This window comes from Pleurodeles waltl, chromosome 6 (assembly GCF_031143425.1).
Source record: "Pleurodeles waltl isolate 20211129_DDA chromosome 6, aPleWal1.hap1.20221129, whole genome shotgun sequence".
Classification (NCBI taxonomy): domain Eukaryota; kingdom Metazoa; phylum Chordata; class Amphibia; order Caudata; family Salamandridae; genus Pleurodeles; species Pleurodeles waltl.
This window is the reverse complement of record NC_090445.1, coordinates 709,599,739-709,621,831: the sequence shown is the minus strand read 5'-3', so window position 1 is coordinate 709,621,831 and position 22,093 is coordinate 709,599,739. Positions and strand designations below refer to the sequence as shown.

Below are 22,093 nucleotides of genomic sequence, written 5' to 3'. Positions count from 1 at the left end.
AGCACAACTAAAGCAACACAAAAGTGAGGTCAAAATCAAATTCACTGAAAACTATTTTTTGTTTACTATTTGAAAGTGAATGTAATAAACCACATGGAATGACGATTCCCAAGTGAATAGCATTTTTAGCAAAGAAAAACAAAATACAAATAGTAGCAGATAGTTGCAAATCTTGTACATTTGAAACATTAATTTAAAGATAGTTCAGAAGTTTAATCCATATATTATGTAAACCTTCTGGTATTCTTAGTTTAAGGAATCCCTCTTTAATAAAACCACTGAACTTACTTATTGATCACTGAAAACAAACTCAAGCAGTTAGACTCAAATGCTTCCAAGTATGTTGGAAAACTCTAAGCATCATGACCTGTTCACTGTGCTTTTTTCTACAGTGCGAATTCCCATCCGACTCCAGAATGGTGGCAGCAGATGCGCCGGCCGCGTTGAGGTCTACTATAACTCCTCCTGGGGGACAGTGTGCGATGACTTGTGGGACCTAAGTGATGCAGAAGTTGTGTGCAGAGAGCTCAGTTGTGGACGGGCAGTTTCTGCTCCTGGCTCTGCCTACTTTGGTCAGGGCAATGGAAGCATTTTTCTGGATGATGTCAACTGCGGGGGCTCAGAGTCCTCCCTGTCGGAGTGCAGTCACTCTGGCTGGATGCGACACAACTGTGGCCACCATGAGGACGCTGGGGTCACCTGCTCAGGTAAACTACTCATTTTCTGGACCCAAAGATGTTGCTTCTCTGATGTCAGTGCTTCAGAGGATTTGTTTCTCACCATAGTGATGTTGTCTGCACTCTGCTTTCTATTTGCAGTCAGAATCCACACCTGTCTTTACCTGTACAAGTGTGAATGGCTCAGACAACTCTGTGATATTAAAATGATTCAAAAGTAGAGCCCCAAGAAGATTGACTTTGATGTTTAAGTTGGCCTACCGAATTAGAGAAATCTTCATGTTTTTCATAATTTCGAACATACATTTCTAACCATCTGTCTGTCTGTCTATCTATCTATCTATCTATCTATCTATCTATCTATCTATCTATCTATCTATCTATCTATCTATCTATCTATCTATACACACAAACACATATACATATATATAGATATATACACGCACATACATAATGTGAAGTGTGTAATATGCTATTTATTGTGTGGGGAGAGGCTATGGCACACAAGATGTGAAGCCTTCATAGGGTTATGATGCTCCCTCAGCTGCCCTCCCCTCCCTCAGTAATGGTAATAAATAGCATACTTTTCTTTACAGAACTGCATATAGGGTGTGTGCTATGCTATTTTGCCATGCATAGTGGTTATTGACAAATGTACACAAATGCATCCATTGGACATGGGGATAAATTCATGTGAAAAACCAGATCACAATAACTAAGGATATTATGTTAGGCCTTAGTTTTTCCCTTCTGCCAACTGATTCTATAGGGGAAACTTTGTTGACTAAAGGATAGTTTTACTTCCTCTGTATAATAGTGTAAAAGTATTTTTATTACTAAAGGTGCTCCAAAAACATTGTTTTATTTGGCCACTTTTCTTTGCAATGGCATGGTATCAAGGGTTGGATATCCATGAAAAGTGGACGCAGGGTCTGACTTAATGCCAAATCCTGCGTCCCACCTACTCTGTGTGTGTCCAAATGGCGTCCACTGCTGGAGTTGGAAGTATATGGTTAAAAGGGTGCTAAGTCTAGCCCTAACTTCACAAGGTGAGAGGTGATGTGCTGTTGGGCGTACGTTGTTCAAACTGTCAATGACGCTCAATGACTTATAAAACAATTAACTTCAACTGTTTTTAACTATTAAAGTTTGTTTATGTGTACTTTTCATTTTTTTGGGTTTAAACAACAAAAATACAACAGCAACTGTGAAACAGCAACTTGGCTAACAAACATATTTTTCTGCATGCCTGCTAGTGTAACAAACCTCTTTTTCTTCATCCATGTGCACTCTGTTCTTTAATGAAGATCACCGTCATGTAGCCAAGGCAGTGCAAGCCAATGGCGGTGAAGCATAGATGACCTTCACCCTCTTTCTGCTGTAGGATGTCTTATGGTAATGTGCTGGAAAGAGAGATGGCTTTCTGTAATGTAATGGCAGATGCAAATGCAACCTCTTAGTAGTCTATTTTGTTTGGCTACAATAAATCACTCGTAACCTCAGGCAATAAAATGCTAGTGCATCAGTGATGTTCCACTGAGAATTTCCCATATCTTCCTGGGCTGCGTTGCTTGTAAAGTAATGTACATGTGACATATTTTGAAGATAACTTTTTCTCTCCAGGATGGGTGTTAGATTATTGCCACATGAAACATCTAAAATTACAGTTACAATGATAGACGCCGATGGAGACCTAATCTCTGTGGTCTGATCTTCCCTGGTATCCAGAGCAGCTTCTTCTGGATTTGCTCTGTGCCCTGTTCATTCTCCCCAGAATCCATAGCTGAAGTTGGTAAAATGTTTATGTCCCCTAAAAAGGAAGAAGATGAAAACAAATAGTAGATGGTCTCTGTTGTGGTTCTCCAGTAGGAAGTAGTGTAGTGATTAGCAGTAAATGTACAAGAACTACTTGAGAGTGGCATATTCCAGTCACAGAAACCTGAAATCTTTCTAATGGTATTCCTGGATTTACAAATCCTCCAAATTAGCCAGGAAATGCCAATGAGTTGTTTTATATTTTCCTATCAGCAAAAAGGTCTTACAATATAATAATTGTGTAAGACTGCCCCAGCACTGAAGTATTGGGTGAGACTGCCACAGCACTGTGGTATTGTGTTTGTGTGAGTTGCAAGGATTTGCATCACAAAAAACACAGAAAATGAAAGGAGCCATTCGAATGGTTAAACAAATCACACTATCTGTAAAATAAGCCAACCACCCTGTGGAAACAATAATGCCACCAAAAAATACAAGAAGGGATCCTTCTTATTGGTTAAACAATGCATTCCACATGCAAACTAATCCCATAGGATCCAGAGATAAGGAACCAATACTTTGGAGTACATAATTTTTCTTTTGTCCATTCAGAAAAACAGGCATACAGACTCATTTCTTTAACAATCTGTCATAAGGTCCACTACTCATCAAAAAAAATGCGAGAGTTTTGGTGTGGAAGATTACCACACATCCGATTTGCGAAAAGAAGGGCAATGCATTTAGAGTCTCATGCACTCTATGTGACCAATAGCTACATGGCATTCATTCAAGAGTGTGTTCATTCTCAACAAGTGAATCATAAAATAAATTAGGGATTGCATCCAAAGAAGCACTCTTGGTCATATGCGAGGCTAGAAGAGGGATGAGGAGGAGTAAGAAAAGATCCTGCCACATGATGTGCAATTACAAGTCAAAGAGGACAATGATTGGTGTCTCCAGTTTTTGTCAGTGATCTGTAACTGGTTTAATAAAATCATGTTTGGAGAAATGAACAAAAAAGGGCACTCCCTAGCAATGTAGGTGCATATTAAAAATGTCAGAAGGGTTTTTACTAAAGGTTTTTACAAATGAGGAAATTAAAGAAATGTAAAAACAAATATTAAAAAACAGTTTTTGAAAAAGAAAAGGAAATTAAACATAAAACGGTTCATTTCAAAAGCAAGAACCATAAAAAAAAAAAAAAGTAAAACAAATATATTTTGTTGGTTGTGTGCAGGAGCTTGATGTAGGCTGGGTCCTTTTACCCAACCAACTGCACAAGGCTTTAGATTGTATGGAGCGGCAGGAGGGCCAACCTGTGTTGGTTCAGTTGTAGGCAAAGCCAGCACACTGGTTCTATAGCCCAACCCCCCATGCACAGCCTATATGTAGCAGGACTCAGACAGCTGAAGACAGTGGACTGCAGGACCAGGACAGAGGCCAGGACCTGTGGACCACCCTACGTTGCATGGCTCAATGTCATACAGCTAGGGTCAGAAGTCTTTAAAAATGTGGTGCAATGTCTGGCCATAGGCCATTTACCTACAGGCTCTGAGTAGATAACCTACATTAAGAGGGTACTGTGTGATGACATATGTCACGCTCAACAGTCAACACCTGCTTCACATGACTAAAGGACATGTGCTGTTGTCACGCCCTTGGATTTGGGAAATCTTCAGCTGGTCAAAGCTTCGTTCAGGCTGCCAGATGCCGGTGCATGTAGCACATGTAAAGTGCCTGGCTGCTAGACCCTGATATAGAGGGTGTTTGTTAGGCTGACCTTTGCTCAGCTTCCCAGACACTCATCATTTTTTGCAAAACTGAGGGGAGGCAGAGCCCCTCTGCCCAAAATAATGGGTCTTCCCTGCAGGCTGATATCCCTATTCACACTTCTATTTCCACAACATTCACTAACAGAGTCTAGAATAGAACTTTGCTCCGAGAGGTGAAAGGCTCAAATCATATGACATAATTTATCTGGAGTCCCTACGGTTCAGTTATAAAGAGTGCTAATTCTGAGTTTTCCTTTCTTGTAGATGCCATCCCAACATCAACAACAGGTATGAGCTACAGTTCAGTCACTGCTGTGTGGTCTGCATGAGCCATCTTGAGCACTCACACAATGTTCTTTTCTCTTCTTTCCCAGCTACAACCCATGTTTCTAGAAGTACATATCCCACAGGTAGGACATTTTGTGTTAACATAAGTGTTTACAATGTGGAAATGTGCTTAAAAGATGCTAGTGTCTTACATTTTCACCTAATACCAATGCAATATCAATGTTTCGGTCTGTAATTTCACTTGTGAAGTCATAACAGCAACACATCCATTAAGGTATCTTTACGAGTAAATACATCACTCCAGACTTTTCTGGTTTTGGGATTCTGTATTCAGACAATATGAGGTAGGTCGGGTGTAAGCCCCTACTATAACCTGTGAATTCCTAATAGATATGTTAGTATTACAATGGTGACTGGTAACATGACAATCCTTGAATATCCTAATCTATTGCTGGCCAAAAACAAATTAAATTTTTCAAAACAGTTTTTAAAAGCAGGCCTACCCTGGTGTTTAAATGTTAAATTAATGCATGCCTCGGTGGCAAAGGTCTCATTTGAAAAACACAGAAACCTTCATTACTTGTATTTGTGTTTAAGAAAAGAAGCTTCTCATGCTGTCCTCAGCACATCACTGGAATCCCATTATTTTCGTGAAAGAGACACAAGTCAAGCCACGGGGATTACCTCTCCCACTCATTGTCCAATATAAGTACTTTTATCTCATCCAGGCATTTTTTATTTGTTTCCCCTGCTTTTCTAATTCTACATAATTCCTTAGATTGGAGCTTTATCATTTAATATGCTTTTAAAACTAAAGGTATGAAGTGAACACGTTGCACAGTGCATGAATTTTCTTGTCTTTTGAATTTAAAGCATTCGATGATCTCAATGCAGGTTTCTGCTTAAGGCTCCTCAGGTACTTTGACATGACTTCTAGGCAGCCCATGAGTATTATTCCAAAAGATATGTCTTACAATGCATGAAAAAATGATAATTAGTCTCCTGCTTAGCTTTGACGACACCTCTGTATATAGCCTGTTATTACGCAAAATTTCCAGTCAGAAAGCACTACATACATAATCCCGATATTTGAAGTACACAATGGCTAAATAAACTTTCAACAAGTAAAGAAGTAGGAGTCCATACCTCTCCACCATTCGCAATGCGAATTATATTGCAAAATGTTATGCTGCTGCCATATGTCCTTTCTCTTTCCTGTCAGACCTTAGAACCTCATTAATGTCCACACTTAACAGCTTTGAACTCTGGTAGTTTCCTAATTAGGTGATGGAGAAGGAAGACATTAGCACTGAGTTGTTACCAATAACCTCTGAAGACCAAAGGGTAGAACCTGATCTAGCTACCACATAGAGAGCAAAGGAGAAACAACAGATGTAGTCTAAATGCTTTGCATACACTCTTTTGGTTCAAATTCTCTGTTGTGGTTTCTAGCGATCCACGAAGACGCCTTAAGGTTGGAGCATGAAGGACTTGGCAATCTCTGCAGGGTCACCTCCAAACCATTTGTCTTCCCCCTCCTGTTTTGAATTTCTTTATTGGGATTAGAACTCTGTGCACTTTACCTCTACCCAGTGCTAAAGTGTTTGTGCTGCCTCCCTAAAGCATGGTAAAAGTGGCTAACACCTGATTGGCACATTTCATTTACTCATAAGCTCCTAGTGTATTGTAGTGCATCTTCCCAGGCTCTGTAATTCAAATACTACTAGCAGACCTACAGCATACTTTGTGTCACCTACTACAGCAGCCATTAAAACATGTCTCAGGCCTACCATTGTAGACTGTAGTCTAGTTTCAAACTGCCAGTTTCACCTAGCAGAATAAAAATTTTCCTTGGTCTAAACCTTCATATTTAATACGTATCTCTCACAAAAGTTAGGTTCTAAACAGCCCATAGGGTAGAGTACAATTTATTAAAAGGCAGGACATGTATTTTAATCTTTGCATGTCCTGTTAGTGAAGAACTCCTACATTTGTTTTTTACTACGGTAAGACTTACCTCTTGCATAGTATTACATTTGTTTCCATATTACATTTAGTAAGTGTTAACATTTTATTGTGTACAGGTAGACATACCATATTTGGATTTATATAGATTGTATTTTAAAATTTGCTTGAATGTTAATGCCAGATTCTAAGTCACAATTCTGAAAATAGCACCTTTATAGAGTTGGCATTTGCTCGTACTAACCCTGTCCCGCTGTAGGTGTCCTGGGTCATATGACTATGAATAGTTTAGCTGATGGGGTTTGTGTATTCCACCCTGACAGTTAGACAATAGGTGACTACACAATAACATGGGACTGACCTGTCCCTGCCCACTTACACAGCAAAGGGATGACTGCAGCACACATAGAAATTAAGCTGACAATAGCTTTTTTTCACCTCAGACTTCCTAGATGCTTGGCAGGGGAAGGGAATAACTTTTCAGTACCAGATTTAGGGTTAGCTGGGAAGATTCAACCACTCCATTGGCTGGTACCCCTTATAAATATTGGACTCTCAGAACTGCTGCACAATACACTTCTTGACCTATGGAAGTCTTCAGAAGGGCTGCCCCAACCCCGAGAACAATACTCTACTGCTTAAGGCCAGCTTTGTTCACCAGATAAGTGTCTTGGTGCTTGATGCCTGCCTTGCTTCCCTGATGTTCTTTCCTGGTGTTAGAGTTCTGCTTTGCTGCTTGAATCCAGGGCTCCCAGAATGACTGCAAGGGCTATTTGTGTGGCTTCCTGTGTGACTTACAGCAACATAACAACCTCCAGAGACCTTGAACCCAACTGGCATTTGCCCTGAATTCATGCACCCCGATACTCATGGTAGATGCTTTGATCATTTTTAGCACTATTTCTCCCAAAAAGCTGTAAACATTCATACCTCCGGTTGTACTGATTGTATTTAATTACTTTTAATGTCATTTTATTGATTACAATTATCTCAATTCTTGGCAATTCGTGTTGCAATTTTCTTGTGCTGAGTTTTCACGTTATTACTTTTTTTTGTTCTGCATAAGGTAAGCCTGGCTGCTTTTGTGATAAGGTACAAGAGGATTGAGCACAGGTTAATTTAGGGACTTTTGTACTTCACCCTGACATGCATTGTGGTTGTTGCTTAAGAAGAGTTTTAACCCCCTCCATCCAATAAGACAATTTCTTTTAGAGCAGATGAAGGCAGGCAGATCAATAATAAGAGCTTTCGGAGAATGCATTTAGCATTCCATTATTGGGGCATGAGTGAATGGAATGAGGGGCACACCAAAGGTGTAATGAAGGTGCCTTAAGATAGGTGTTCTTGAAATCCTGATGAAAAGGACAGAAGGATTTTAGGAGCTCTAATGAAGACGGAGCTGTAGAGAATTACCTTCACTCCAGTGGCCAGTGAACCTAACTCCAGTGCTTAAAATTCAAACAGTCCTACATCTGCCCTGACACTCTGGTCCACTTCATCTCCCAGCAAAGGGAGCTGCTGGGATGAAGGATCCCTGAGGGATGTGTAACCTAAAGCTTGTAGATGTACCATTCCTGGGTTTACATGACAACTCTTAAGTGGGAACTCAGAAAGACAAATGAAAGACTCTTCAATGCAAGCTTGCCTTACCCTCGGGTAGAGTGTGCTGAGCTCAGAAGCTGCTATGAGGGAATTCCTATCAAGTACAAATCTCAACAGTGAAGCAAGCAGCACAACTAAAACAACACAAAAGTGAGGTCAAAATCAAATTCACTGAAAACTAGTTTTTGTTTACTATTTGAAAGTGAATGTAATAAACCACATGGAATGACGATTCCCAAGTGAATAGCATTTTTAGCAAAGAAAAACAAAATACAAATAGTAGCAGATAGTTGCAAATCTTGTACATTTGAAACATTAATTTAAAGATAGTTCAGAAGTTTAATCCATATATTATGTAAACCTTCTGGTATTCTTAGTTTAAGGAATCCCTCTTTAATAAAACCACTGAACTTACTTATTGATCACTGAAAACAAACTCAAGCAGTTAGACTCAAATGCTTCCAAGTATGTTGGAAAACTCTAAGCATCATGACCTGTTCACTGTGCTTTTTTCTACAGTGCGAATTCCCATCCGACTCCAGAATGGTGGCAGCAGATGCGCCGGCCGTGTTGAGGTCTACTATAACTCCTCCTGGGGGACAGTGTGCGATGACTTGTGGGACCTAAGTGATGCAGAAGTTGTGTGCAGAGAGCTCAGTTGTGGACGGGCAGTTTCTGCTCCTGGCTCTGCCTACTTTGGTCAGGGCAATGGAAGCATTTTTCTGGATGATGTCAACTGCGGGGGCTCAGAGTCCTCCCTGTCGGAGTGCAGTCACTCTGGCTGGATGCGACACAACTGTGGCCACCATGAGGACGCTGGGGTCACCTGCTCAGGTAAACTACTCATTTTCTGGACCCAAAGATGTTGCTTCTCTGATGTCAGTGCTTCAGAGGATTTGTTTCTCACCATAGTGATGTTGTCTGCACTCTGCTTTCTATTTGCAGTCAGAATCCACACCTGTCTTTACCTGTACAAGCGTGAATGGCTCAGACAACTGTGTGATATTCAAATGATTCAAAAGTAGAGCCCCAAGAAGATTGACTTTGATGTTTAAGTTGGCCTACCGAATTAGAGAAATCTTCATGTTTTTTCATAATTTCGAACATACATTTCTTACCATCTGCCTATCTATCTATCTATCTATCTATCTATCTATCTATCTATCTATCTATCTATCTATCTATCTATCTATCTATACACACAAACACATATACATATATATAGATGTATACACGCACATACATAATGTGAAGTGTGTAATATGCTATTTATTGTGTGGGGAGAGGCTATTGCACACAAGATGTGAAGCCTTCATAGGGTTATGATGCTCCCTCAGCTGCCCTCCCCTCCCTCAGTAATGGTAATAAATAGCATACTTGTCTTTACAGAACTGCATATAGGGTGTGTGCTATGCTATTTTGCCATGCATAGTAGTTATTGACAAATGTACACAAATGCATCCATTGGACATGGGGATAAATTCATGTGAAAAACCAGATCACAATAACTAAGGATATTATGTTAGGCCTTAGTTTTTCCCTTCTGCCAACTGATTCTATAGGGGAAACTTTGTTGACTAAAGGATAGTTTTACTTCCTCTGTATAATAGTGTAAAAGTATTTTTATTACTAAAGGTGCTCCAAAAACATTGTTTTATTTGGCCACTTTTCTTTGCAATGGCATGGTAGCAAGGGTTGGATATCCATGAAAAGTGGACGCAGGGTCTGACTTAATGCCAAGTCCTGCGTCCCACCTACTCTGTGTGTGTCCAAATGGCGTCCACTGCTGGAGTTGGAAGTATATGGTTAAAAGGGTGCTAAGTCTAGCCCTAACTTCACAAGGTGAGAGGTGATGTGCTGTTGGGCGTACGTTGTTTAAACTGTCAATGACACTCAATGACTTATAAAACAATTAACTTCAACTGTTTTTAACTATTAAAGTTTGTTTATTTGTACTTTTCATTTTTTGGGTTTAAACAACAAAAATACAACAGCAACTGTGAAACAGCAACTTGGCTAACAAACATATTTTTCTGCATGCCTGCTAGTGTAACAAACCTCTTTTTCTTCATCCATGTGCACTCTGTTCTTTAATGAAGATCACCGTCATGTAGCCAAGGCAGTGCAAGCCAATGGCGGTGAAGCATAGATGACCTTCACCCTCTTTCTGCTGTAGGATGTCTTATGGTAATGTGCTGGAAAGAGAGATGGCTTTCTGTAATGTAATGGCAGATGCAAATGCAACCTCTTAGTAGTCTATTTTGTTTGGCTACAATAAATCACTCGTAACCTCAGGCAATAAAATGCTAGTGCATCAGTGATGTTCCACTGAGAATTTCCCATATCTTCCTGGGCTGCGTTGCTTGTAAAGTAATGTACATGTGACATATTTTGAAGATAACTTTTTCTCTCCAGGATGGGTGTTAGATTATTGCCACATGAAACATCTAAAATTACAGTTACAATGATAGACGCCGATGGAGACCTAATCTCTGTGGTCTGATCTTCCCTTGTATCCAGAGCAGCTTCTTCTGGATTTGCTCTGTGCCCTGTTCATTCTCCCCAGAATCCATAGCTGAAGTTGGTAAAATGTTTATGTCCCCTAAAAAGGAAGAAGATGAAAACAAATAGTAGATGGTCTCTGTTGTGGTTCTCCAGTAGGAAGTAGTGTAGTGATTAGCAAATAAATGTACAAGAACTACTTGAGAGTGGCATATTCCAGTCACAGAAACCTGAAATCTTTCTAATGGTATTCCTGGATTTACAAATCCTCCAAATTAGCCAGGAAATGCCAATGAGTTGTTTTATATTTTCCTATCAGCAAAAAGGTCTTACAATATAATAATTGTGTAAGACTGCCACAGCACGGAAGTATTGGGTGAGACTGCCACAGCACTGTGGTATTGTGTTTGTGTGAGTTGCAAGGATTTGCATCACAAAAAACACAGAAAATGAAAGGAGCCATTCGATTGGTTAAACAATTCACACTATCTGTAAAATAAGCCAACCACCCTGTGGAAACAATAATGCCACCAAAAAATACAAGAAGGGATCCTTCTTATTAGTTAAACAATGCATTCCACATGCAAACTAATCCCATAGGATCCAGAGATAAGGAACCAATACTTTGGAGTACATAATTTTTCTTTTGTCCATTCAGAAAAACAGGCATACAGACTCATTTCTTTAACAATCTGTCATAAGGTCCACTACTCATCAAAAAAAATGCGAGAGTTTTGGTGTGGAAGATTACCACACATCCGATTTGCGAAAAGAAGGGCAATGCATTTAGAGTCTCATGCACTCTATGTGACCAATTGCTACATGGCATTCATTCAAGAGTGTTTTCATTCTCAACAAGTGAATCATAAAATAAATTAGGGATTGCATCCAAAGAAGCACTCTTGGTCATATGCGAGGCTAGAAGAGGGCTGAGGAGGAGTAAGAAAAGATCCTGCCATATGATGTGCAATTACAAGTCAAAGAGGACAATGATTGGTGTCTCCAGTTTTTGTCAGTGATCTGTAACTGGTTTAATAAAATCATGTTTGGAGAAATGAACAAAAAAGGGCACTCCCTAGCAATGTAGGTGCATATTAAAAATGTCAGAAGGGTTTTTACTAAAGGTTTTTACAAATGAGGAAATTAAAGAAATGTAAAAACAAATATTAAAAAACAGTTTTTGAAAAAGAAAAGGAAATTAAACATAAAACGGTTCATTTCAAAAGCAAGAACCATAAAAAAAATAAAAAAAATGTAAAACAAATTTATTTTGTTGGTTGTGTGCAGGAGCTTGATGTAGGCTGGGTCCTTTTACCCAACCAACTGCACAAGGCTTTAGATTGTATGGAGCGGCAGGAGGGCCAACCTGTGTTGGTTCAGTTGTAGGCAAAGCCAGCACACTGGTTCTATAGCCCAACCCCCCATGCACGGCCTATATGTAGCAGGACTCAGACAGCTGAAGACAGTGGACTGCAGGACCAGGACAGATGCCAGGACCTGTGGACCACCCTACGTTGCATGGCTCAATGTCATGTACAGCTAGGGTCAGAAGTCTTTAAAAATGTGGTGCAATGTCTGGCCATAGGCCATTTACCTACAGGCTCTGAGTAGATAACCTACATTAACAGGGTACTGTGTGATGACATATGTCAGGCTCAGCAGTCAACACCTGCTTCACATGACTAAAGGACATGTGCTGTTGTCACGCCCTTGGATTTGGGAAATCTTCAGCTGGTCAATGCTTCGTTCAGGCCGCCAGATGCCGGCGCATGCAGCACATGTAAAGTGCCTGGCTGCTAGACCCTGATATAGAGGGCGTTTGTTAGGCTGACCTTTGCTCAGCTTCCCAGACACTCATCATTTTTTGCAAAACTGAGGGGAGGCAGAGCCCCTCTGCCCAAAATAATGGGTCTTCCCTGCAGGCTGATATCCCTATTCACACTTCTATTTCCACAACATTCACTAACAGAGTCTAGAATAGAACTTTGCTCCTAGAGGTGAAAGGCTCAAATCATATGACATAATTTATCTGGAGTCCCTACGGTTCAGTTATAAAGAGTGCTAATTCTGAGTTTTCCTTTCTTGTAGATGCCATCCCAACATCAACAACAGGTATGAGCTACAGTTCAGTCACTGCTGTGTGGTCTGCATGAGCCATCTTGAGCACTTACACAATGTTCTTTTCTCTTCTTTCCCAGCTACAACCCATGTTTCTAGAAGTACATATCCCACAGGTAGGACATTTTGTGTTAACATAAGTGTTTACAATGTGGAAATGTGCTTAAAAGATGCTGGTGTCTTACATTTTCACCTAATACCAATGCAATATCAATGTTTCGGTCTGTAATTTCACTTGTGAAGTCATAACAGCAACACATCCATTAAGGTATCTTTACGAGTAAATACATCACTCCAGACTTTTCTGGTTTTGGGATTCTGTGTTCAGACAATATGAGGTAGGTCGGGTGTATGCCCCTACTATAACCTGTGAATTCCTAATAGATATGTTAGTATTACAATGGTGACTGGTAACATGACAATCCTTGAATATCCTAATCTATTGCTGGCCAAAAACAAATTACATTTTTCAAAACAGTTTTTCAAAGCAGGCCTACCCTGGTGTTTAAATGTTAAATTAATGCATGCCTCGGTGGCAAAGGTCTCATTTGAAAAACACAGAAACCTTCATTACTTGTATTTGTGTTTAAGAAAAGAAGCTTCTCATGCTGTCCTCAGCACATCACTGGAATCCCATTATTTTCGTGAAAGAGACACAAGTCAAGCCACGGGGATTACCTCTCCCACTCATTGTCCAATATAAGTACTTTTATCTCATCCAGGCATTTTTTATTTGTTTCCCCTGCTTTTCTAATTCTACATAATTCCTTAGATTGGAGCTTTATCATTTAATATGCTTTTAAAACTAAAGGTATGAAGTGATCACGTTGCACAGTGCATGAATTTTCTTGTCTTTTGAATTTAAAGCATTTGATGATCTCAATGCAGGTTTCTGCTTAAGGCTCCTCAGGTACTTTGACATGACTTCTAGGCAGCCCATGAGTGTTATTCCAAAAGATATGTCTTACAATGCATGAAAAAATGATAATTAGTCTCCTGCTTAGCTTTGACGACACCTCTGTATATAGCCTGTTATTACGCAAAATTTCCAGTCAGAAAGCACTACATACATAATCCCGATATTTGAAGTACACAATGGCTAAATAAACTTTCAACAAGTAAAGAAGTAGGAGTCCATACCTCTCCACCATTCGCAATGCGAATTATATTGCAAAATGTTATGCTGCTGCCATATGTCCTTTCTCTTTCCTGTCAGACCTTAGAACCTCATTAATGTCCACACTTAACAGCTTTGAACTCTGGTAGTTTCCTAATTAGGTGATGGAGAAGGAAGACATTAGCACTGAGTTGTTACCAATAACCTCTGAAGACCAAAGGGCAGAACCTGATCTAGCTACCACATAGAGAGTAAAGGAGAAACAGCAGATGTAGTCTAAATGCTTTGCATACACTCTTTTGGTTCAAATTCTCTGTTGTGGTTTCTAGCGATCCACGAAGACGCCTTAAGGTTGGAGCATGAAGGACTTGGCAATCTCTGCAGGGTCACCTCCAAACCATTTTTCTTCCCCCTCCTGTTTTGAATTTCTTTATTGGTATTAGAACTCTGTGCACTTTACCTCTACCCAGTGCTAAAGTGTTTGTGCTGCCTCCCTAAAGCATGGTAAAAGTGGCTAACACCTGATTGGCACATTTCATTTACTCATAAGCTCCTAGTGTATTGTAGTGCATCTTCCCTGGCTCTGAAATTCAAATACTACTAGCAGACCTACAGCATACCTTGTGTCACCTACTACAGTAGCCATTAAAACATGTCTCAGGCCTACCATTGTAGACTGTAGTCTAGTTTCAAACTGCAAGTTTCACCTAGCAGAATAAAAATGTTCCTTGGTCTAAACCTTCATATTTAATACGTATCTCACACAAAAGTTAGGTTCTAAACAGCCCATAGGGTAGAGTACAATTTATTAAAAGGCAGGACATGTATTTTAAGCTTTACATGTCCTGTTAGTGAAGAACTCCTACATTTGTTTTTTACTACGGTAAGACTTACCTCTTGCATAGTATTACATTTGTTTCCATATTACATTTAGTAAGTGTTAACATTTTATTGTGTACAGGTAGACATACCATATTTGGATTTATATAGATTGTATTTTAAAATTTGCTTGAATGTTAATGCCAGATTCTAAGTCACTATTCTGAAAATAGCACCTTTATAGAGTTGGCATTTGCTCGTACTAACAGTTAGGAGCGCACCTGCCTGACATCCCAGCAATTAATCTGCCCCATTGCATCATGGTAGATGTAGTATCTTCAAAAAACGAACTCCATTAATTTTTAAATATTTCACCTTTAAGTAGGTACAGCCTTTACTGTGCATCTCTGGACACATGTGTTTCTGGGTTAGTCCCTTCTTCAGCAGAGAACATATTTGCGGGGTGCTGGGAATGCTGCCATAAATCCCCCGGTTTCAGTACCTCTTTCCTGGCATGCTGGTGCCTGCTCCAGAGCTCGTCAGCCCAGTAGCTCAAGGGAGCCTTTAAAGTCACAAACAGTTAGGAGCGCACCTGCCTGACATCCCAGCAATTAATCTGCCCCATTGCATCATGGTAGATGTAGTATCTTCAAAAAACGAACTCCATTAATTTTTAAATATTTCACCTTTAAGTAGGTACAGCCTTTACTGTGCATCTCTGGACACATGTGTTTCTGGGTTAGTCCCTTCTTCAGCAGAGAACATATTTGCGGGGTGCTGGGAATGCTGCCATAAATCCCCCGGTTTCAGTACCTCTTTCCTGGCATGCTGGTGCCTGCTCCAGAGCTCGTCAGCCCAGTAGCTCAAGGGAGCCTTTAAAGTCACAAACAGTTAGGAGCGCACCTGCCTGACATCCCAGCAATTAATCTGCCCCATTGCATCATGGTAGATGTAGTATCTTCAAAAAACGAACTCCATTAATTTTTAAATATTTCACCTTTAAGTAGGTACAGCCTTTACTGTGCATCTCTGGACACATGTGTTTCTGGGTTAGTCCCTTCTTCAGCAGAGAACATATTTGCGGGGTGCTGGGAATGCTGCCATAAATCCCCCGGTTTCAGTACCTCTTTCCTGGCATGCTGGTGCCTGCTCCAGAGCTCGTCAGCCCAGTAGCTCAAGGGAGCCTTTAAAGTCACAAACAGTTAGGAGCGCACCTGCCTGACATCCCAGCAATTAATCTGCCCCATTGCATCATGGTAGATGTAGTATCTTCAAAAAACGAACTCCATTAATTTTTAAATATTTCACCTTTAAGTAGGTACAGCCTTTACTGTGCATCTCTGGACACATGTGTTTCTGGGTTAGTCCCTTCTTCAGCAGAGAACATATTTGCGGGGTGCTGGGAATGCTGCCATAAATCCCCCGGTTTCAGTACCTCTTTCCTGGCATGCTGGTGCCTGCTCCAGAGCTCGTCAGCCCAGTAGCTCAAGGGAGCCTTTAAAGTCACAAACAGTTAGGAGCGCACCTGCCTGACATCCCAGCAATTAATCTGCCCCATTGCATCATGGTAGATGTAGTATCTTCAAAAAACGAACTCCATTAATTTTTAAATATTTCACCTTTAAGTAGGTACAGCCTTTACTGTGCATCTCTGGACACATGTGTTTCTGGGTTAGTCCCTTCTTCAGCAGAGAACATATTTGCGGGGTGCTGGGAATGCTGCCATAAATCCCCTGGTTTCAGTACCTCTTTCCTGGCATGCTGGTGCCTGCTCCAGAGCTCGTCAGCCCAGTAGCTCAAGGGAGCCTTTAAAGTCACAAACAGTTAGGAGCGCACCTGCCTGACATCCCAGCAATTAATCTGCCCCATTGCATCATGGTAGATGTAGTATCTTCAAAAAACGAACTCCATTAATTTTTAAATATTTCACCTTTAAGTAGGTACAGCCTTTACTGTGCATCTCTGGACACATGTGTTTCTGGGTTAGTCCCTTCTTCAGCAGAGAACATATTTGCGGGGTGCTGGGAATGCTGCCATAAATCCCCCGGTTTCAGTACCTCTTTCCTGGCATGCTGGTGCCTGCTCCAGAGCTCGTCAGCCCAGTAGCTCAAGGGAGCCTTTAAAGTCACAAACAGTTAGGAGCGCACCTGCCTGACATCCCAGCAATTAATCTGCCCCATTGCATCATGGTAGATGTAGTATCTTCAAAAAACGAACTCCATTAATTTTTAAATATTTCACCTTTAAGTAGGTACAGCCTTTACTGTGCATCTCTGGACACATGTGTTTCTGGGTTAGTCCCTTCTTCAGCAGAGAACATATTTGCGGGGTGCTGGGAATGCTGCCATAAATCCCCCGGTTTCAGTACCTCTTTCCTGGCATGCTGGTGCCTGCTCCAGAGCTCGTCAGCCCAGTAGCTCAAGGGAGCCTTTAAAGTCACAAACAGTTAGGAGCGCACCTGCCTGACATCCCAGCAATTAATCTGCCCCATTGCATCATGGTAGATGTAGTATCTTCAAAAAACGAACTCCATTAATTTTTAAATATTTCACCTTTAAGTAGGTACAGCCTTTACTGTGCATCTCTGGACACATGTGTTTCTGGGTTAGTCCCTTCTTCAGCAGAGAACATATTTGCGGGGTGCTGGGAATGCTGCCATAAATCCCCCGGTTTCAGTACCTCTTTCCTGGCATGCTGGTGCCTGCTCCAGAGCTCGTCAGCCCAGTAGCTCAAGGGAGCCTTTAAAGTCACAAACAGTTAGGAGCGCACCTGCCTGACATCCCAGCAATTAATCTGCCCCATTGCATCATGGTAGATGTAGTATCTTCAAAAAACGAACTCCATTAATTTTTAAATATTTCACCTTTAAGTAGGTACAGCCTTTACTGTGCATCTCTGGACACATGTGTTTCTGGGTTAGTCCCTTCTTCAGCAGAGAACATATTTGCGGGGTGCTGGGAATGCTGCCATAAATCCCCCGGTTTCAGTACCTCTTTCCTGGCATGCTGGTGCCTGCTCCAGAGCTCGTCAGCCCAGTAGCTCAAGGGAGCCTTTAAAGTCACAAACAGTTAGGAGCGCACCTGCCTGACATCCCAGCAATTAATCTGCCCCATTGCATCATGGTAGATGTAGTATCTTCAAAAAACGAACTCCAGGCAGGTGCGCTCCTAACTGTTTATTTGCTCGTACTAACCCTGTCCAGCTGTAGGTGTCCTGGGTCATATGACTATGAATAGTTTAGCTGATGGGGTTTGTGTATTCCCCCCTGACAGTTAGACAATAGGTGACTACACAATAACATGGGACTGACCTGTCCCTGCCCACTTACACAGCAAAGGGATGAGTGCAGCACACATAGAAATTAAGCTGACAATAGCTTTTTTTCACCTCAGACTTCCTAGATGCTTGGCAGGGGAAGGGAATAACTTTTCAGTACCAGATTTAGGGTTAGCTGGGAAGATTCAACCACTCCATTGGCTGGTACCCCTTATAAATATTGGACTCTCAGAACTGCTGCACAATACACTTCTTGACCTATGGAAGTCTTCAGAAGGGCTGCCCCAACCCCGAGAACAATACTCTACTGCTTAAGGCCAGCTTTGTTCACCAGATAAGTGTCTTGGTGCTTGATGCCTGCCTTGCTTCCCTGATGTTCTTTCTTGGTGTTAGAGTTCTGCTTTGCTGCTTGAATCCAGGGCTCCCAGAATGACTGCAAGGGCTATTTGTGTGGCTTCCTGTGTGACTTACAACAACATAACAACCTCCAGAGACCTTGAACCCAACTGGCCTCTGCTAGAGCGTGTGCTAACTCGCAAGTGCCCTGCCCCTAAAAGTCTGGAAGTGGTAGAAGAGGTACAGCTTCTCCCTAAAACTAAAATGTAGGAACTTGTAAATTGTTTCCTAAAAAATTGTAGAAGAACAGACTGAAGAGAAGGACATATTTGGCAGCAGGTCAGCCAAACTTTACCTGTTACATTCATCCCCACAGCTGCAAAGTACTCTTCAGATTGACAACCGAGCAACAATATGTGGCCTGTTAGGGCACGCTTAAGCTACTGCTTCATCTCACTGGAGGTTTTCGCGTTCAAAAATGTTGTCCACGTCCAAAAATAAAATTCTCACTAGTTCAGTGGCAAAGGACTACCTATTGATTTTAATGACCTCCTCGGCCTGAGAATCTAACTTCTCCCACTCAGGAATTTGGTCTTGCCGGCTTCAATGAAACTTCGTCCAGCACTTCCCGACAAAGACTTCTCAGCCACAGCCTGCTGCCTTGCCCTGCTGAACTCTACCTTATCCTGAATATTTCTTTCAAGTTTCTTCTAAGTTTGAAGGCAATCCAAGACTGCACCCAATCCACCTTGTGAATCTAACCTGCACGCTGTTGCTCTTTGCCTGAACTTTAGCATTTGCCCTGAATTCATGCACCCCCGATACTCATGGTAGATGCTTTGATCATTTTTAGCACTATTTCTCCCAAAAAGCTGTAAACATTCATACCTCCGGTTGTACTGATTGTATTTAATTACTTTTAATGTCATTTTATTGATTACAATTATCTCAATTCTTGGCAATTCGTGTTGCAATTTTCTTGTGCTGAGTTTTCACTTTATTACTTTTTTTGTTCTGCATAAGGTAAGCCTGGCTGCTTTTGTGCTAAGGTACAAGAGGATTGAGCACAGGTTAATTTAGGGACTTTTGTACTTCACCCTGACATGCATTGTGGTTGTTGCTTAAGAAGAGTTTTAACCCCCTCCATCCAATAAGACAATTTCTTTTAGAGCAGATGAAGGCAGGCAGATCAATAATAAGAGATTTTGGAGAATGCATTTAGCATTCCATTATTGGGGCATGAGTGAATGGAATGAGGGGCACACCAAAGGTGTAATGAAGGTGCCTTAAGATAGGTGTTCTTGAAATCCTGATGAAAAGGACAGAAGGATTTTAGGAGCTCTAATGAAGATGGAGCTGTAGAGAATTACCTTCACTCCAGTGGCCAGTGAACCTAACTCCAGTGCTTAAAATTCAAACAGTCCTACATCTGCCCTGACACTCTGGTCCACTTCATCTCCCAGCAAAGGGAGCTGCTGGGAAGAAGGATCCCTGAGGGATGTGTAACCTAAAGCTTGTAGATGTACCATTCCTGGGTTTACATGACAACTCTTAAGTGGGAACTCAGAAAGACAAATGAAAGACTCTTCAATGCAAGCTTGCCTTACCCTCGGGTAGAGTGTGCTGAGCTCAGAAGCTGCTATGAGGGAATTCCTATCAAGTACAAATCTCAACAGTGAAGCAAGCAGCACAACTAAAACAACACAAAAGTGAGGTCAAAATCAAATTCACTGAAAACTATTTTTTGTTTACTATTTGAAAGTGAATGTAATAAACCACATGGAATGACGATTCCCAAGTGAATAGCATTTTTAGCAAAGAAAAACAAAATACAAATAGTAGCAGATAGTTGCAAATCTTGTACATTTGAAACATTAATTTGAAGATAGTTCAGAAGTTGAATCCATATATTATGTAAACCTTCTGGTATTCTTAGTTTAAGGAATCCCTCTTTAATAAAACCACTGAACTTACTTATTGATCACTGAAAACAAACTCAAGCAGTTAGACTCAAATGCTTCCAAGTATGTTGGAAAACTCTAAGCATCATGACCTGTTCACTGTGCTTTTTTCTACAGTGCGAATTCCCATCCGACTCCAGAATGGTGGCAGCAGATGCGCCGGCCGCGTTGAGGTCTACTATAACTCCTCCTGGGGGACAGTGTGCGATGACTTGTGGGACCTAAGTGATGCAGAAGTTGTGTGCAGAGAGCTCAGTTGTGGACGGGCAGTTTCTGCTCCTGGCTCTGCCTACTTTGGTCAGGGCAATGGAAGCATTTTTCTGGATGATGTCAACTGCGGGGGCTCAGAGTCCTCCCTGTCGGAGTGCAGTCACTCTGGCTGGATGCGACACAACTGTGGACACCATGAGGACGCTGGGGTCACCTGCTCAGGTAAACTACTCATTTTCTGGACCAAAAGATGTTGCTTATCTGATGTCAGTGCTTCAGAGGATTTGTTTCTCACCATAGTGATGTTGTCTGCACTCTGCTTTCTATTTGCAGTCAGAATCCACACCTGTCTTTACCTGTACAAGCGTGAATGGCTCAGACAACTCTGTGATATTAAAATGATTCAAAAGTAGAGCCCCAAGAAGATTGACTTTGATGTTTAAGTTGGCCTAGCGAATTAGAGAAATCTTCATGTTTTTTCATAATTTCGAACATACATTTCTTACCATCTGCCTATCTATCTATCTATCTATCTATCTATCTATCTATCTATCTATCTATCTATCTATCTATCTATCTATCTATCTATCTATCTATCTATCTATCTATCTATCTATACACACAAACACATATACATATATATAGATATATACACGCACATACATAATGTGAAGTGTGTAATATGCTATTTATTGTGTGGGGAGAGGCTATGGCACACAAGATGTGAAGCCTTCATAGGGTTATGATGCTCCCTCAGCTGCCCTCCCCTCCCTCAGTAATGGTAATAAATAGCATACTTTTCTTTACAGCACTGCATATAGGGTGTGTGCTATGCTATTTTGCCATGCATAGTAGTTATTGACAAATGTACACAAATGCATCCATTGGACATGGGGATAAATTCATGTGAAAAACCAGATCACAATAACTAAGGATATTATGTTAGGCCTTAGTTTTTCCCTTCTGCCAACTGATTCTATAGGGGAAACTTTGATGACTAAAGGATAGTTTTACTTCCTCTGTATACTAGTGTAAAAGTATTTTTATTACTAAAGGTGCTCCAAAAAACATTGTTTTATTTGGCCACTTTTCTTTGCAATGGCATGGTAGCAAGGGTTGGATATCCATGAAAAGTGGACGCAGGGTCTGACTTAATGCCAAGTCCTGCGTCCCACCTACTCTGTGTGTGTCCAAATGGCGTCCACTGCTGGAGTTGGAAGTATATGGTTAAAAGGGTGCTAAGTCTAGCCCTAACTTCACAAGGTGAGAGGTGATGTGCTGTTGGGCGTGCGTTGTTCAAACTCTCAACGACGCTCAATGACTTATAAAACAATTAACTTCAACTGTTTTTAACTATTAAAGTTTGTTTATGTGTACTTTTCATTTTTTGGGGTTTAAACAACAAAAATACAACAGCAACTGTGAAACAGCAACTTGGCTAACAAACATATTTTTCTGCATGCCTGCTAGTGTAACAAACCTCTTTTTCTTCATCCATGTGCACTCTGTTCTTTAATGAAGATCACTGTCATGTAGCCAAGGCAGTGCAAGCCAATGGCGGTGAAGCATAGATGACCTTCACCCTCTTTCTGCTGTAGGATGTCTTATGGTAATGTGCTGGAAAGAGAGATGGCTTTCTGTAATGTAATGGCAGATGCAAATGCAACCTCTTAGTAGTCTATTTTGTTTGGCTAC

General features: G+C 41.0%; 1 protein-coding gene across 1 annotated transcript in view; it reads left to right on the top strand.

Annotated features, from left to right (window-relative positions):
* DMBT1 (deleted in malignant brain tumors 1) overlaps nt 1-22,093 on the top strand; it is a 624,760-nt gene that overhangs the window by 199,125 nt on the left and 403,542 nt on the right. Inside the window, exons 17-23 of the mRNA XM_069239169.1 lie at nt 393-707; nt 4,469-4,492; nt 4,579-4,614; nt 8,579-8,893; nt 12,650-12,673; nt 12,760-12,795; nt 20,306-20,620. Of these exons, the coding sequence (XP_069095270.1) occupies nt 393-707; nt 4,469-4,492; nt 4,579-4,614; nt 8,579-8,893; nt 12,650-12,673; nt 12,760-12,795; nt 20,306-20,620 (1,065 nt within the window). The remainder of the gene's footprint in view (nt 1-392; nt 708-4,468; nt 4,493-4,578; nt 4,615-8,578; nt 8,894-12,649; nt 12,674-12,759; nt 12,796-20,305; nt 20,621-22,093) is intronic.